This window comes from Bemisia tabaci, chromosome 6 (assembly GCF_918797505.1).
Source record: "Bemisia tabaci chromosome 6, PGI_BMITA_v3".
Taxonomy (NCBI): Eukaryota; Metazoa; Arthropoda; class Insecta; order Hemiptera; family Aleyrodidae; genus Bemisia; species Bemisia tabaci.
This window is the reverse complement of record NC_092798.1, coordinates 38220206-38237728: the sequence shown is the minus strand read 5'-3', so window position 1 is coordinate 38237728 and position 17523 is coordinate 38220206. Positions and strand designations below refer to the sequence as shown.

Below are 17523 nucleotides of genomic sequence, written 5' to 3'. Positions count from 1 at the left end.
AAAGAAAAGAAAACGTGTATGAACTGGAATCCGGGCAGTCATTCCAATAAATGTATTATTGATTGATTGTGTTCTTTTTCTTACAAACCCATTTACCTAGAAGGGAAAATTGCTCAACCATGAGAACTAGGGGTGCATAAAATAGGGAAGCTCCCATGAGAACAGGAGAAAATTAGGGAGGCCTGTCATATTTTTTTAAAAATTCATATTTCAGTATTTCAACAGAGAAACAGTCCAATTTTACGGAGGAAATTTTTTTTTTTTTTATTATTCGGGGGAACTGCTCTTAAATTCTGGTAAAAAAGGAAAAGGTCAATTAAATTAGGGGTAAGACTTAGACTTTTTACATTTAAAACCACAACTGTCATCACAAACCTGTAATAAGTCAAATAATTACATTCAAAGGTTAAACGTAATCATTATGGAACAAATTAGATCACTTCTATAGAGGACAGTAGTAAAATTATCAAAACAGGATAATAAGAACATGAACTATTATTTTTTATAATTGAATTTATGATCTTTCACAAAAGAAAGAGGTAAATTTTGAGTTATGAAATTATGCTTAATCAGTTTTAACTTGTCAAGTCAACTATATTCCGTCAATGCTACCCACAGCCCATTTCAGCAAGTTTTAACTCATTGCAAGTGGAAATTCAGGCTATATGCAGGTCCAGCAATAAATTATCTAGAATATGGCACAGCCAGGAAGTAGCATGAATGACTCGATGATAATGAATGAAGATGGAAACAGAGTTCTCAGTATAAGCCTTTTCTCTGATGGCATGAAAGGCAAAACTAAGTATTTGAAATGCTGCAACAGTGCAATGTGGCATATTTACAACATTGCTTTTCTTTTTTTCTTCTAAAAAAAAAAATCGATTGAATGATTCTTTATTGATTTTTGTTCGATGAAGTATTTGCCAAAAAATTTATTTATAAGGTATTTTTTTTGGCACGAGGACATAATTGTTAGAGCATAACATTTGATACGGTGAAATAATTATTTGACCGAGTGAAGATTCAAGAGAAAATGGTCAAAATGGCAAGAGTGTACTGTTGCATTTCACACATAGATTATTCAAAAAAAAAAAAAAAAAAATCGTTAGTTTTTGAGTGTTCTATGATGTCAGTATTAAAACTTATCCACAGATTTGAAGCGAAAATTAGGTAACAGAATTTAATAAATAAAATAATTAAGGGTAAACATCAAACTTCGTCAAGATGCTGGGACTGCAACTAAATCCATTGTGTACATTTGTAATTCTTCCATTTCTTTATTTAGCAAGTGAATCTCTATGGCTTGTTCTGCATTGATCTCGACGTCTAAGTATAGATCAGAAGAATCTTTAGAGCTAGGTATAGTGACCTTTCCGTTCAGTTTAGATTCAGCAGAGCAAGACTGGGCAGCAGTGACTATTATTTCAGATTTGTTATCTTTAAGGTGAACAGTTTTGGAAATAGGCAGCGATGAGAATTTTTCAAAAACTATTTCCTCGTTGTTTGAACTCTGAATCTGGAAAAACATAAAAATACATTTATTTAAAGGGATTACACCAATATACACTACACTAATTCTAGTGCAATTCCATTAAAATTTCTGAAATTTCCTTGAGGAGAAACGAACAAACCTGGAATGTCCCGCAAACTGGTTTTGTAAATTATCATAAAAAGAGCGATCCTATTGTTAGTGTCCCAATTAAATCTAGTTGAACCTCAATGATAATTAAAGGTGTTTGTATCAGCAGAGCCTATGAGTATCAAAATTCGCGTGATGTCCGGGCCGAATCGTATGACAATTACCATGTCCCATTGCAAACATCTCGGCTCTTACATTGTCAAACAGCCAAATTCTTTGGCTTTGAGCTACTGATGATTTCTAAGTCAACCTGTTGAAGTATCATGGGTTAGGTCAACATCGGGGTCCTTTGGTTGCTTTATCAAAAGCTTCTACGATTTTCACACACAAAATTATATTACATACCTGAACTGTGATTGGTTCCGTAATGAACGTAACGTCCGTTACAGGCTCTGGTATTGACTTATGAAGATCGCAAAACTCAGTGATAAATCCAGCCTGACGTGCAGCACCTCGGGCTAAAACTTCGTCTGGATTAATAGAGGATAGCACTTCCGCATTCGGGAAGAGGCTTTTAACGTGAGATTGTAATCTTGGAGTTTTCAGCGGTTCTCCACATAATATGACCTAAAAAATTCAATGAAAGTAAAACAATCTTATGAACTGAGAAATCAAGAATACTTTACCTAATAAAGTAAAGAACTTAAGAGAACATTTTCCGCAAAGAATGAGTGTAACTTTCAATTGGACTGCATTTTGCAATTTGGAGCTAAAAATTCTGTCTCATTTGAAGAAACACGTATGTGCATAAGGAAACTAATGGCACATACGTTGTTTTTAAACCGGGCCAGAATTTATAGTTCCAAATTGCAAAATGCAGTCCAATTAGTTTCATGTAAAAATGATCCATGGATGGAATTGCATCATTCAATTATTTATTTACTTTATCCACACTGCCATGCTAAGAAAGAACGCTATGTGATCATTCAAATGTTGCAAAATTTTCTCACAGAAAATATTTGTATCAGTGAAAGTTATGCATATTTTTCATTGAGATTTTTAGACACTTTGAATCTGATTACGAATAAAATTCTCTGAAAAATTGGGGAAAAGTGTCGACCAATTTTCCTTAGCATTAGTAAGTTGTCGAAAGTAAGAGCCTGATGCAAAAACGGCTTTTTTTGCCCCCCTCTGGAATTTCTTCAGACTTTGTCCATTGATTTCTCATACTGGAGCGCTTCTTTTCCCAAATTTTCAGACTCTCAAAAAATTTTGGGGAGGCGCTGGGGGGATGGAAGGCAAAACCTAAGAACCTTGATATCTCTCGAACAAAGAAAGATATTAAGGTCCGGTTTGGACGGAAAAGTGTTTAAAATTGCATACTTTAGGATTTTAGAGGTCAAAATCCCGAAATCACATTTTTAAGTTAACATATGTGCTTTTTTTCCAGTTTTTGGGTTTAGAAAAGTTCTTTTGAGCAAAGAACTTACAAAGATCTCAGTTTTTTGTTTGAACCAAAACCAGTTTTTTAAATTGTTCGTCTTTTTCCGCATCCAACGAGTGGTTCATTAAGCTAGGGAACCAAATGGTTCCGGATTTATGAGCAATTGAAGTTTCCACTCAACGCGCGCCGGCCGATTTTCGTGCGCTAAAAAGCCGGATTTGACTTTTATTAAATCAGATTGAATGTTCAAACCGTGCAAAATTCATTTTTAGGGACTCTGACAGGTCGCCAAGTTCAGAAATTACGGATACTTCCAAAAAAGTCACTTATTTAAAATAATACAGGCCCACTGAGCGGCCGCTCGGCGGGCTGCTAAAATAGCACTATAGAGCTATAATTTTGAATAAGTGACTTTTTCAGAAAAAAGTAAAATTTTAACCTTGTCTCTTCTTTTTCCAGAGTTTGATGAGGTCTTTTTTTTTTTTCCTTTAATGTACTCTACTTCAATTTAATTACCTCATTGATATCTGTGGCCTGCAATTGTGCTGACTGCAAAGCATCATTGATTGGCGCATCTAAGGGACCAAACAACGATGGGATAAGAGATTCAAACCTAGCTCTAGACATTTGGTAATTGAAATCTATTCCTTCAAATAAAGAGTCTACAGAGACACTTGCGGAGCTGAGGGTAGACAATACTTTGATACATGTTTCTGCTGCTGAACGCAATTTCCTGATTGATCGCTTGCTTTCGTTTGGATCGACTTTGTACTTCCTGAAACACAAAATAAAGTAAAGGAAAGATCATTACATAGTTGATTTGATACTCGCAACTGCCCAATCGAAAATCGAATTTGAGTTAACAGGCACATTGCACCCAGGAAGGTTTTACAGATATCTCTGCTCAAAAAAAGTACAAAGCTGTAAAACCAAAATGCAGTTATGATAGACTGAAATACTCAATTCAAAAAGCATGGTTTTGAGGAAAAGGCGTTCCAAGTCATGATAAACAATGTTTGGGGCTAAAAATTGTCTAATAGAAAGAAGCCTTCCAGTGATGTAAAACTTGAATAAGCCACTTTCAACTAGATATTTAGGATACGGTAGAGTCAATCATTTATAGTAAATAACTCCGGCATCAATATTTTTAGAATATTTTTATCTCATCATGCTGTCTGCATGAAGTTTTTCTTTCCATGGGTGCCAAATTTTGCAAAAATTACTTAATGATGCTTAATAATGAGCCTAACTTCTTATGCGGGAAAGAAGGGAGGGACTAGTTTTTATACCTTTTCATTTCTTCACAAAAACATTGGATTAGTTTAGAAACCAGCTCATGACCTCCTATATCAAAGTTGGTTTCTGAAGCTAAAATCTGAATAAAACCATTTCTCAGCCGAAGGATAGCAGCATCACAACTCACACCACCAACACGATACACACAGATATACCTGAAAAAATAAATCATAGATTTTAATGAATCAGCAGAAAAATAAAAAATGTTGGCTCAAGTGTTGAAGAACCCTACACAGAAAAATGTGTTGTTCATCAAACCCATTCTAGAAATGATTTCAAGTGTTGAAGAACCCTACACAGAAAAATGTGTTGTTCATCAAACCCATTCTAGAAATGATTTAAAGGCGTCTTAATAATTTTTCTTACTTAAGTAATTTTCCCTGACTTTTTGCAAATACCCTGAAATTTTCCGGTTTTCTTTGACTGTGACCACCCTGGTAAAAACTCATGGTGCTCAGGAGGCTGTAAAGGATATCATGTCAAATAATTATGAAATTTGGTCACTGCCAAAATCTTTTACTTTCTACGTGGAGTGTTATGTAAATTTAAAGCCAGTGCATTCATTGCGCTCCAGTGCAGAGTGAAATTTGAAAGATCTGGGATAAGGATAGGCAAATGAGAGTTATGAAGTTTAGTAAAAAATCTGATCGCAGAACTTACTTAGTTTCCGGAGAGGCTTCTTTGAAAGAGTGATACGCTAGTGGTGCCACACTTGGCTGATTCACAATCTGAAGTACTTTCCACCCAGCTTCTATAGCAGATTGTTTGATATACTGACGACTTTCAGCAGAATAGTAGGTGGGAACAACTAGTACACAACATATTTCATCGCACTCTCCATGAATTGCACTTTTTGCTATGTCTGAAAATAAAAAATATGAAAAAAAGGTTGATTATTAAGAGATGAAGCTGAAGCCACATACAGCTAAATAAATTGGGGAAAAAATAATAGGATTGTTTATGGTGGTACATTCAAGAGACATTAAAGGGGATGGCAACCCTAGAATCGAAAATGAGATAGTATTAAAAATTCAAGTGGGAAGGTATATGAAGCAAAATGGCTCTGTCCCAAATGAAAAATTCGCAAATTCGGCAAATATGAAAGATTGTAAGTCTGACTGGTGACGTCATGCGCTCCCGGTGCGACTGCCGTTCACACACACACAACTCGAAGTCTGGCGCATTCACTGTCTGGTGCCACGAAGTCGCCTTAATAGTCACACCTTAGCAAAGAAGAAAAAAGAGTCAGCTAGAAACGAGCGAGCTCCGGGGGAACTAATAACTTGTAACAAATACACGTAGGCTACTTGACACTTAGGACGGAGTGCAGAGTGCAGACTGCGAAATGCAAGACGGAGCTCATGATGTCACGCGCTCGGCTGTTTTTTCTCGATAGCGGTTCAACGAATGTAGATATTCGCAAACAGATTTTGCCATCGCTCATTGCACACTTTTCTTTGCCGATTTAACCAAACTTGTTTTTAAGGTTGCCGTCCCCTTTAAGGAAAACATTTATTTAGAGAACTTGCATACATCATTTTAAAATTGCTTTCAGAAAATTTGGCCACAAACTTGACTTGTTTGTCCTGTCTTATGGGAGCAGGAAGGGTTCATTTTTGTCCTGAATCCTTTGTTGTTGCAACAATTCTACTATGAACGCATATTGAAGTGCTGAAAAATTCACTTCTCAGCCTTGTTTCCATTGAAATTAACACACAGCAAGGTCCAATTTTACAGTCTATTGTCTTGAGAGGAATACAGAGAACATAAAATAAAAAAAATTACCGAGCAATAACCTGTTTGCTTTCCTTGCTAAGGCCTTTTCAGTAAAGGTCCATCTCTGCTATCAGGTACCTCATTAAAATCTTCACTAAGTCAAAATTTAGTTGTTGTTGTTGTAGTTTGAAAATAACTTACTGTACAGAAGAGAGTAAATACTGGTGTTAATCATTGCGGGCGTAAATGTTTTTGTTTTATTTCCAAAATTAATTTCATATGCAACGTGGTTGGATTTCTGTATAATTGTGCATGGATTCTTTGTAATGATCGACTCCAGATCGCTTTCATCCAAACTAAGATCCATTAACAGCTTATTGTTCGTAATTATTGTGCCAGCATTTGTTTGAGTTATCATGCTAGACTTGGCAGCATTTCCAACAATCTGGAAAAAAATGAAGGGTTGGTATTTTGATCAAATTTCATCATGGTATCAAATCAAATTAAGTTCATGCAATTGTATTAGTGAATTGTTGATAAATCATTTTCAGATGGAAAAGAAAGTTTATATTTTTACTGAGCTTGCATAAACAGATAGGTTGTTAAAATTATAAATTTGTCATAAAGACTGGGTACTCCAGCTTAGCAAAGATCTAGATTTTTGGCAGAGCAATATAGATTAATAGAATAAATATCTCAGAATAATAGATGAATGAATGAAGCACTAGCTGTAAATGGCAACAGCCACTATTATTGGCAAAAATATCTTTTTCAAATCCTCCATCTTTTAGGAGTAGGTATGTGTAAAGTTTCATACTTTTCAATTTTTCAGCAATAAATGGTTGAGGAAAAAATCATTAAGAGCACCAAAAGATAGCGAATGTCAACATCTGTTGGTTATATATTTGACATTGGTGACAGGTCTTGTGTAAATTGGAAAATGATTTGATTCAGAAATGATGAGTGAGCGTTTACATGTTTGCTCCAAAAAGTTACAGCAATTTGTTCGTATTTCCTGAGGGAGTTGCCAAACATTTGGTATCTTATTTTGAATTTTACTAAACATTGACCATTTTGCATTTTTGTGTGAATTTCAGTAAAGTTTTGTTCCACAAGCTCTCTCACGAACAAGTCTTCATTGCAAAAGAAGTGTTATCCGTAAAAACAGCGGATGTTCCTTTCTTTTGGAAATCACTGTGACTTACTTAATTTTGCACCTAAGTAAATACATCATCAAAGACATATCTTTCAGAGGAGTTACTCTTCAAGAGAAAATCTTATCGGAGTCCTCTTAGATCTAGGGGTGACAAAGTGCAAAGCTTGGAAAATGTCAAGCGCAATTTTTTCGAAACCCCTGACACTCAACATTCACTATTCGCCCACATGACGCTTCAGATACTGGTATTATTTTTTTAATTTACATTATTAATTTATTGATAGGTGTAATAAAACAAATTTAAAAAATAAAAATACTTACCTAAAAAAAGAAACAATATGACGTGAATTTACGGCATATGGGTACTAACCTGTTCTTTTTCAGTGACAGCAACAACAGCTGGCGTTGATCTTTCACCAGCAGCATTTGCCAAAACTTCCACTTTGCCATCCTCCTGCAACAGCAGAAAAAAAAATTAACTTTCAATATTGTATTAGGTAACGCTAGCATATTATTCTTATATTTAGTGCAAGCTTCAACTGGAAAATATATAGCCAAGGACCAAATACCAAGGTTGCCAGATTGTGCAATAAATTGTTGATATTTTGCATGGGTTTAAATCCAGAAAAGTTCTGATTTTCCAGCCCTGTCCGGCGACAACAACGGATACGACTGGAGTTTTGGGAGTGAGGCTGCTGTTACCTAGGTGCACAGTGTGCATACTTATACTGAGGTTGAAATTGAAAAAACAAGAAACTAAGAAGATTTAATCAAAATCTGAAAAACCAAATAACTGCTGCTGATTTCATTTCCATACAGAAGGTTTATACAAGGAGAAATGCTATCTTCCAAGAGTGCTTGGAATTTGATCAGCTCAAAACCTAGAAATTAATTAACATTAATTTAAAGCTTGAAGAGCAGTATTGATTGCATAGCAGAAGGTTAATAAACTCGGTTTTCCTACAGAATGGCTAAGGATGTTGCTCAAATAGGTTGCACTAATATAAAGGAACGCTGAAAAGTAACGTCATGCTCATGCAACTTTCGGCTGATAATAGCATTGGACAAAAGTATCTACGTTTGCTAGGGACCAAATTCGACTGACTCTTCCGAATCTCCGGAGGAGGAATAACTGAGCAAGGTTTAATTACAGAGATAAAAAACCATAAAGTATTAAAAATTCATAAAAAGAAATTCTTACTTTGCAGATGGCAATGCTGGCGCTTGTATTTCCAACATAGATTCCGAAAACTGTAAATCGAGACATAGCTACGAGGTTTTACAGCACATAGATTGGCTATAATGCAGCCACATGGACTTAAGAACTTCAAATGCAGACAAAAATGTAGAAATAGTAAATTTTACAACTAGAAGTCACTCACGCACGTTGTAAATAAAACACACGCTGCAATTTTAACCTCAATGTTGATTGCTGATTCAAAACGGTGAGCCGGTCTTTGACAACAACAAATAAGAGGTGTGCTCGTAATTTGAAGATCCATTGGAAAGAGATTTCCGGAGTACGTCACAGAGTGAATTTTCACATTTAAATAAAGCGTAAATAAGAAAAATCTATATTTCATTCTTCACTGATTTGCAAATGACGAGCACAAGTGATTGTCGTGAATAAAGAGTGCATGTTGTGTTGTGGTAGAGAACTTGGCGCCATCCCATTACCAGGATGAAATAATCAGTAATTCAGTAACAGTAATCCAATATCATAACCAGTAAATCACCTACTATTACTTACTCAGGAACTATTACTTTCTTTTGCAGAATAGTTCTCAACTCATTGACTGTCACAGCCAAGAGGCTGCACTAAAGTTTGGATCCCATTAGTTCAGGTCAGTATGAGAAACTTATTTTTTCTCTCAACCAATTATTCCTTTCATGCGAAACCTCATCTCTAAGAATCCATGCGTACAAATTTACGCTCCTTTAAAGTGAGTCAGATAATCTGTCCGGCAGTGTTGCCGAAGAAAGCTACAAGAGTCAGGAGATGCGTCGTCTAAGCAAACTGCTTGGAAACAGAATCGCCCGATTCCAAATGGTCGGTGTTGTTGGACCTTGTTAGAAGTACCCGATGAATTGTGTGTTTACGTTTAAAAGCCTAATGTTTCTACCAAATTCTCAACGATCGCAGAAAGTTGATGGAACCATTGGGTTGCGTTTTCCAACAGAAGAATCTAACGGAATCGGTCAGGTTTACTCCGACAACGCATCTAGAGTTGCAATCCTGCCCATCGGACTCAGAAAGCGAACTAAATATACTTGTGAACTTTTGATTCGCACTTTTCATTAAGTACCTAACCATTCAAGGTGACGTGTCACAATTTCTGGTACTTATGGTCTAACTGGCGTGCGATATGTCGCATTGATTAACCCATTCGCCTCATTTGACGAGTATTCTTGTCAGCACGCGTGCAGGATGTATCTCAGTTGACGACTTAATGTGCGGCATCTATTGGCGTTGCTATGCGATTTTTTGGTAGTGTTTTTTTCGCTTTTCCGATAGATGGCATCTCTAGTGTCGCAACGGTGACAAATGGCGCGAATTAACTCTTCAGTTGAGATAATGTCCTAGGCGCCTGCGGACAAGTATACTCGTCACATGAGGCGAATGGGTTAAGTTAAAAATATCGTCAGATTTTGAATTGTTAGCCAAGGTGAAGACGATGCCTCTGCACGTGAGCCTAAAAAATCTTGAAAATTGGCAACATCTAAAGAAGCAAAAGCAGGATCCTTCTTGGAAAAAATTATATCATCTGAAACAGAAATCAAGAACTGTATTGAAGGTGAAAGTTTTTTCAAGAAGGATCTTTCTTTCATTTTTCTAAAATTTGCCAATTTTTTTTATTTAGAATGATTCTTTAGGCTCATTGGAGGAATTATTTAAAATTTGAAATCATACATGAAAGAAAAAGATAAGTTCCCTAGTTTTTCAAGGAGCTTCCAAGGTGAAACAGAATCCTTGACCCTATGGTTTAAGTCCCTTATATCATGGATTGGTCCGCAGTAATCGAGGGGCCAGAGGCAACTGGTATCTATTCCATGGCTGTGCATTTAAGTGATTCAAGTATTGTTTATTAACATGTGAGTGTGTTATGTTTCTGCTTTTGGGTTCCTGAGATGGACCCAAGATATCTCATTCTGTGAACATGACGAAATTCCCCTTTATCCCTCGATCACTTGGAACCAAATTTGTTGGAGTTGTTTCTTCAATTGAAAACCCGTCAATTTGGCTCAAAATGGTAAGATAATCCCCTGAAACTTCTTCATCCTTCTGTTAGGTTTAAGATCTATTATTAGATAACCTCTAGAACTTAGAGTAAAAATCTTTTTCTAAATCAGTAGGTCTATCATAAGTACCTAGTAGTTTTTAACTGCAATTTTATGAGGTGTTCTTTATTTCATTATTTCCTTTTTGGTTTTTTTTGCAGGAACATGCAAGCTTTCCTTAAAACTGGGAAACTCGGGAAAGATGCCCCTTCCTCATCATCAGCAGAACCTGGAACATCTCAGCCTGTGGTGCCTAAACTTACCCCTTGGGTGGAAAAATATCGACCACGGACAGTTGAGGAGGTAGTTGAGCAATCCGAGATCATCAGTGTCCTGAAGCAAGTTCTCTCAGGAGGTGACCTCCCACATTTTCTGTTCTATGGTCCACCAGGCACAGGTAAAACAACCACTATTCTTGCAGCTGCGAGACAGTTATTCGGAGATATTTACAGGGACAGAATTTTGGAACTCAACGCCTCAGATGATCGAGGAATTCAAGTCATTCGTGATAAAGTTAAAACGTTTTCTCAGCTAACTGCAGCAGCCAATAAACCTGATGGAACACCATGTCCGCCGTACAAAATTGTCATCTTAGATGAAGCTGATTCCATGACTCATGCAGCCCAATCAGCCCTTAGGCGCATTATGGAGAAAGAAACCCGCACCACCAGATTTTGTTTGATTTGTAATTATATCTCTTGTATTATTCCTCCAATTGCTTCTCGATGTGCGAAATTTAGGTTTAAACCAATTAAAAGTGAAAAAATAGAAGAGAGGCTTGAGGAAATTGCCAAAAACGAAAATGTATCATGTGGTAAGGACACTATCAAAGTACTTGTTGAAACATGTGGAGGTGATTTGAGGCGTGCCATCACATGCCTCCAGTCTTGCTCAAGGTTGAAAGGAAGTGAGTCAGTTGTGATGGAAGACGTTCTAGAAGTCACAGGAATCGTTCCCCCTCAATGGGTAGAGAAGTTCATCACCGTCTGTAAAAATTGTGATCATAAGGAATTAGAAATTTTTGTGGATGATTTGATCCAGGAAGCGTACTCAGCATTCCAGGTTTTAGAACAACTGCATGAGAAAATAATTGAGAGCGATTTTACGGATGATCAAAAAGCCATCATCTGTGAGAAAATAGCTATTGCCAGTGGGCGACTGCAAGATGGGGCTAGTGAATATCTACAGCTGATGGATCTAGGTTGTTGTATGATAAACGTTTTATCAAAGAAATGATTTTGTCTTTTCCTTTTCCTTTTAAGCTTTCATAGTTTTTTCAAGTTTGCATTTCTGAACCTTGTACCTGGTATGCTCAAAACCTTCAGAGGCCATGAATGTTTTTTCATCTTTTGCATCACTGATAATGCTTCACCTGCATGAAAACCAAGTATTAGAGGAATGCAGTGTAGTAACAGTCATGAATTCTTTTATTTAATAATTGGTGTCCCTTTCTTAACCAAAGGAGAGACAAAAAAAATTAACCTTTCTCTTTAATTCCTTGTTTTGATCTGCATTTACTTAATCTCATACCATCATGCAATATCAATATTTCTGTAATTCAAATTGTCCACAAGAATAAGTTCACCTACTGTTTTACCGGATTTTGTTAAGTTGTGTAAAGAAACTTTTAACAGAATAGGATCCTCTCTTTGAATGTACACTCTTATATTGTTTTTAAGTCACTTATCAGCAGATTTAGTCGTTTTAAGTCTGCAATGATAGCAGTTTATTGTTCATCTTGGCCGGCTCATAACAATGTTAATATCAATTGAAGATATCATCTATTACTTTAATTTGCTGTAAAATGAAAGATTATACTGTCATGAAAAAATTGTTGAATCAATTTAAAAAGGGGGATCAATTTGTCTGTCAATACTGGTCCATGTCGCATTCCAATTTCCTTTCATTTAAATACTTGATTTTAAAATGTATGTATTCAAAACTTTTTATCAAATAAATTTTGGAAATTTCAATGTCTTTGTGCATCAATGTAGGTATGTCCTCCGGGTTTCTCCGGGCACTAGATTGCTGTAGGTTTCTAATGGTATGTATGCCAAAATGTTGGGGGGAAAATCGAAAAAAAGTATTACCTGCATAATTTTTTGGGGTCCACTCAGAGACGAGACATTCTGGAGACTACGCAACCTCTTCTAAGCTCTACGGTGTAAAAGTCACTCAAGAAAGCCAATTTTCTGATCCACTTTTCGGCGACTCATCGTACTGGATCAACTAAAGCTTCTAAGCAAGTTTTAAGTATGAATAAACTCTATTTTTTATCTTCATGATCAAAGAGCACGTTCAAAACGCTAATTACGGAAATGCGTATCTCGTGGTAAAATATCATTTTCCAATCATACAATGCTTGATCTGGCCGTATGAGATCTAACTAAAGCTTATCTGATTAGGAATTGTAGGTACTCTAGGAATTGTAAGCGTTAAACTCTTTTTTCAGTCTTTAAATGATCCAAATCCGCCAACAACAGGTTCAAAACACTAATTGCAAAAATGCGTATCTCGTGATGAAGTGTCATTTCTTAGTGCCAAAAACGCGAATCTCGGCATTTCTGCCGTATTTTCTAACAGTTCGAAAAATTATTCAGAATGCCGATGGAGTCTGAAAAAGCATCTTATTCTTGCTATCCTCAAGAATTATTACCCTTCTACTAACAATAAGGAGGAATGTAGACAGTTTTTTTACTTTTTTGGAAAATCGTGTTTTCCGAGTTACGCACTTCTGAACTTTCACCATCGATATATGAACACAGATGTGCAACGTCGTAATCGAAGATATGCTTTTCTCGACCTCAATCATCGATATTCCGCTAGCAGGCAGACGAAATTGAAGGCGCCTGGGCAATGTTCAGATACAACTATTCGTACTCATGGGATGTCCGTGTGGCATACACACAAAATTGCAGGCGCTCTTTTTTTCTTAATGCTAACTCTTAGCAACCGCCTCTATTGTTGCTCCAGGGATGCTCCTGTTCCGCAGTCATGCAATCGCATTAACTGTTCCGTAACAAACCTCGGAATTTGGATGAGCCGTGTAGCATCACTGCAACGGCAATGTTGCAAAATGGTGCTTATTTAGAGGAACGATTTTGAGAATGCTCGTGAGGAAACGGTTTTGGTAGAATTCATTGCAGTGCGGAGTGATGTGCGATCGTCAAAACGCCTTCATGTATTCGGGTATGTAATTCTCTTCCGTGACCCCCGAATAGTTGTGTCGTAGTAGCCATCCGTGATAAGGTCTATAAAATTAAACATGATAAGGTATCAATATATAAAAAAAATATGAGACTTCAAAGACCGAACGTTTCCTGTCAGTTACGTTGCGCAAACTCCGTAAAAGATGGAGGAAGGGGAGCCCCTAAAAATTGGGTTTTCTTCCCTAAAATCTTCGAATTTATCTACTTTTTATTACCTCTAAGAAAAATGTTGTATATGTACCGAGAAAGGAACTGGATCCTTAAGTTTCGTTACAAACTTTAATGTTCAGTTTGACTCAAATTGACATGGTTGTTTGGCTGCTGGGAAGAAAGTTGAGTTAAACGATATGAAAAACAACCAATTACTCATTAGTGAGGTTTTCAAAATAGGAAGATCACCGTCTTAACACCGTGTCAACACCATGTTAACATACCATGTCAACACTGCGATGCGGAAAATTTTTATGAGGAAGCATGCACCATAATCTTTCAGCACTAGCGCTTTTTTGAACGTGCGCATGTTTGGAGACCTTAACGCAGGGTAGAAAAGTAGATAAGAGTAAAACAAATATCGTCATCACCAGGAACAAACACAGTATAAGAAATTTCCTTTCTTCAATCTTCCTCTTCTTCAAATTCGGCCCGAGACTCCCCCCCCCCCCACGCCCTCCTCCCCATCCCCAGCCTCTCGTTTGACATCCCGAGTAGCACAGTGCAGCGGAAAAAAGTTGAACTGATTTTGCAATTTAATTCAATAATAACAAATTCAACCATAAATTCCACCAGTTTGTCGCTCCGTAAATGTAAATGCTATTTAACCTTCAACTTTAGGCCACATGAAATTTTACGAGGCTATGAAATATTTCATATTTTTCAGGAGCCAGAGTATGCAACCCGCACTCAAACACACAAAAATAGAAGAAAGTCACAATTTCTACATTTTGCGAAACTTGAAGAGGAATCTGTATTCTTCAATAGGTCATAAATTTCTGAAATTTCATAAAATATTTCACGTGTGAATACAAGATTTTATTTCTCATGAAATTTTGCCCCCCTGATTGAGCCGTACCTATGCAGGAATAAAACTTAAAACCGCTTTTTCTCCGTTTCAACTTAATGTGAGTTGGCTCCTCACTGAAGAACTCGATCCATTTTTGAAGAATCAAAGCATCAGGAAATTGATAAAGTCGCGATAAAAATCAGTAATAGTTTACTTTAACGGCGCAAGGGGCAACGCTGGAATTAATTTAAGGTATATAAGAAAAAGGAACAATCAAAGTTCCAGTTTATGCTTAACAAATTTCATTTTAACTCCTGGCAGGATGCAACTAATCGGGCTCCGTGGATGTCCGTATTGCATACGCCCAGAGTTGAAGGCGTTTTGACTGTCCGGGCACTCACTAGTCACAGTTGCTGGACATGAAATGTTTGACTAAAGCTACAACTTTGGATGTTAATTTCTGCACATTGTAGATTGTATGAGATGCTGCTCGAAGGAAATTTTACAATAAAATCAATGAAACCACTTCTGAAACCTCTGTGTTTCGTATTGACATCAATAAAAGCTTTTAATGTTGCTCGATTTTGTATGACGCCTCTCGTTGACTCGCTCTACCGAGCGTCGTCGCTGCGATGATGAGGCGGTTTGTGTCTGAAGTCGAAACGCCTTCACTTTATTGCGTATGCAACGCGGACACCATTGGAGCTCGAATAGTTGTATTCAGGCGTTACAATGAAATTCGTTCAGTATCCGTCGCGTGTGACAATATATCTGAAGCTTTGATTGTTTCTTATACACCTAAACTTAATTCCAACGTTGCCTATTGTGCAGACGAATTAAATTATTGATTTTTATAGCGAAATTATCAATTTCCTATTAATATTTTGATTGTGTAAATGTATAACAACGTTGCCGTCCTAAAATATGGGCTGCACTCTTAAACCTCTCTGTTCTAGGAGCGACGAATGGTCGTTTTTTGGTCTCCTCAGGAAAAAATCGGGCGCGCATCTCAACGTATTACTATTTGTTTTCGCTGAAGATTTAGAGAAAACTCCAACAAGCCGAGTATTAGCTGCGATAAAGCGTGGTGTTCTTGCCTCGCGGCCTTTTTGAGTGGCCTCAGGGAAAAATTCCCGGTAGGCTCTTTCAGAAAAATGCCAAATTTCACGATGAAATTTGCGATTTGCCCTGTTTTTCCAGGCCGGCAAAGAAATTGAAAAAAAGATTACCACATTTGAATATTGCCTCACACCCTAAAAATTGCGTCACGTGTGTGCCGGGATTCGCAGCTTTCAAACTCGAGTAACTTGGCACCCTTAATTGGCTGTGTAAATCCACGGTCAGGGCCGGATTCAGGGGGTGGCCACATGGGCCGCGGCACATGTCGGCAAATATAGGGGGCGACAAATTTTGCAATTTTTTTAAATGTAGGTATAAAAAATCGGATTCAGAAAAAAACTACAAACGAGATAAGGCAACAAAATCTCTTATTTCCTGAGAGTGTAGTATTTCCATTTTGTCGTCTTTCGGTGATACAAAGAGACAGCGCGGCGCGGCGCAGAGAGCAATGATGACGAGGACTTGAGATAAAAAGAAGCCCTCGGCACGGCGGTCAGTATGTAACACATACCTAGTAGCGCCTACAAAACTGCGTGAATACTTCACGCATTGCGCCAAACACAGTGCAGTCAGCGCGGCGCGGAAGCGGAAGTTGAAATGATTAACCCCCATTTAATGTTAGTTCTTTTACAATATTTTCGTTCATTTCTTATAAATGCAAGGCATTGTCCACACAGAGATAGGTTCACGGATCACGGAACTTATTTTTTGCGCAAAGTTCCGTGAACTTCTGCTAGTAGTGTTGATAGGACTTTCGCAAAAAATGTGTCCAACACGAGTTAACGCGTCTTGTGCGCCCCTTTCCCTCCGGCACGTTCACTTGATGGTTTTTTATTGATGTCTCAAAACGACTGAGAAGGGGTCGGCGCAATACAGGCGGCCCATGGGTGGCAAGTAGGTAAATCCGGCCCTGTCCACGGTTTAAGTAAGCCTTATTTTCCACGGTGCACGGTGGTTCACCCGCAAAAGGTCAATATGGACCACAAAACGGTCCAAGTCATCAAGATTTGCTGGAGGAAAACTCAAGCGAGGGATACGAGACATTGCCGTCAATTAAATCCAAATAGCGGTGGAAATTTGCATCTTTCACGATTTACACGAAAAATTGATCAAAACATTCAAACGAAATTCACTGGTCCAAATCATCCAGTTTAGCCAAGAGACCATTTTTATCAATCAAATGAAACGATAAAATCATCGGCATTCTGCATACTTGGACTGTTATACCGTTAAAAATCTATCTTTTTCATGGCGCACAATGGATCGAGTCGATTAGAGTGGTCGGACATGAAATTTTTGACTTAAACTGCAAATTTTGATGTTTTCTTCGTCACATTTTAAATTTCAAGGGGTGCTTTAAAAAGAAAATTTTACTAGGAAACCAATGGAATCACTTTTAGAACCTCAAAATGTTGTATCAACGAAGTTATGAGCTTTTAATGTTTCCAAAGTTTGTCCGACCTCTCCTAGCAACTCCATCCACTGTGCGGCGCCCGAGCGACGGTTCAATCACTTCAATGGTCAAGCGGGTCAAAAACGGCTTAAACAGGGCCGGATTAAGGGGGTGGCCACATGAGCCGCGGCCCATGGCGGCAAATAATCTAAGGGGCGGCAAAAATTTGCAATTTTTTTAAGTGTAGGTATAAAAAAAAATCGGATTTAGAAAAAAAAAATTACGAACGAGAAAAGGCGACAAAATCTCTCATTTCCTGAGAGCATAGTAAT

The 17523-nt window shown here is 37.4% G+C and overlaps 2 protein-coding genes across 2 annotated transcripts; one reads left to right on the top strand and one right to left on the bottom strand.

The window, feature by feature from the left end:
• Positions 1 to 1105: 1105 nt before the first annotated feature.
• Positions 1106 to 8609, bottom strand: LOC109036943 (heat shock 70 kDa protein 14). Its single transcript, XM_019051375.2, has 8 exons — positions 8393 to 8609; positions 7562 to 7645; positions 6237 to 6480; positions 4980 to 5181; positions 4313 to 4474; positions 3540 to 3798; positions 1985 to 2206; positions 1106 to 1516 (listed from the first exon to the last, which is right to left on the bottom strand). Exons 1-8 carry the CDS (start codon positions 8456 to 8458, stop codon positions 1220 to 1222), a joined length of 1536 nt encoding a protein of 511 aa, XP_018906920.2. The 5' UTR covers positions 8459 to 8609; the 3' UTR covers positions 1106 to 1219.
• A 154-nt stretch (positions 8610 to 8763) lies between these two features.
• On the top strand, positions 8764 to 12447 carry LOC109036944 (replication factor C subunit 4). Its single transcript, XM_019051376.2, has 2 exons — positions 8764 to 9035; positions 10632 to 12447. Exon 2 carries the CDS (start codon positions 10636 to 10638, stop codon positions 11704 to 11706), a length of 1071 nt encoding a protein of 356 aa, XP_018906921.1. The 5' UTR covers positions 8764 to 9035; positions 10632 to 10635; the 3' UTR covers positions 11707 to 12447.
• The last annotated feature ends 5076 nt before the right edge of the window (positions 12448 to 17523 follow it).

What these genes read in the sequence shown, in the direction of transcription:
- LOC109036943 (XM_019051375.2), bottom strand. Translation starts at nt 8,458, where the DNA reads ATGTCTCGATTTACAGTTTTCGGAATCTATGTTGGAAATACAAGCGCC. An exon ending in CTGTCACTGAAAAAGAACAG is followed by an intron (nt 6,481 to 7,561) that starts GTTAGTACCCAT and finishes ATTTTTTTCCAG; the next exon opens with ATTGTTGGAAATGCTGCCAA. An exon ending in GAAGCCTCTCCGGAAACTAA is followed by an intron (nt 4,475 to 4,979) that starts GTAAGTTCTGCG and finishes TTATTTTTTCAG; the next exon opens with GTATATCTGTGTGTATCGTG.
- LOC109036944 (XM_019051376.2), top strand. Translation starts at nt 10,636, where the DNA reads ATGCAAGCTTTCCTTAAAACTGGGAAACTCGGGAAAGATGCCCCTTCC.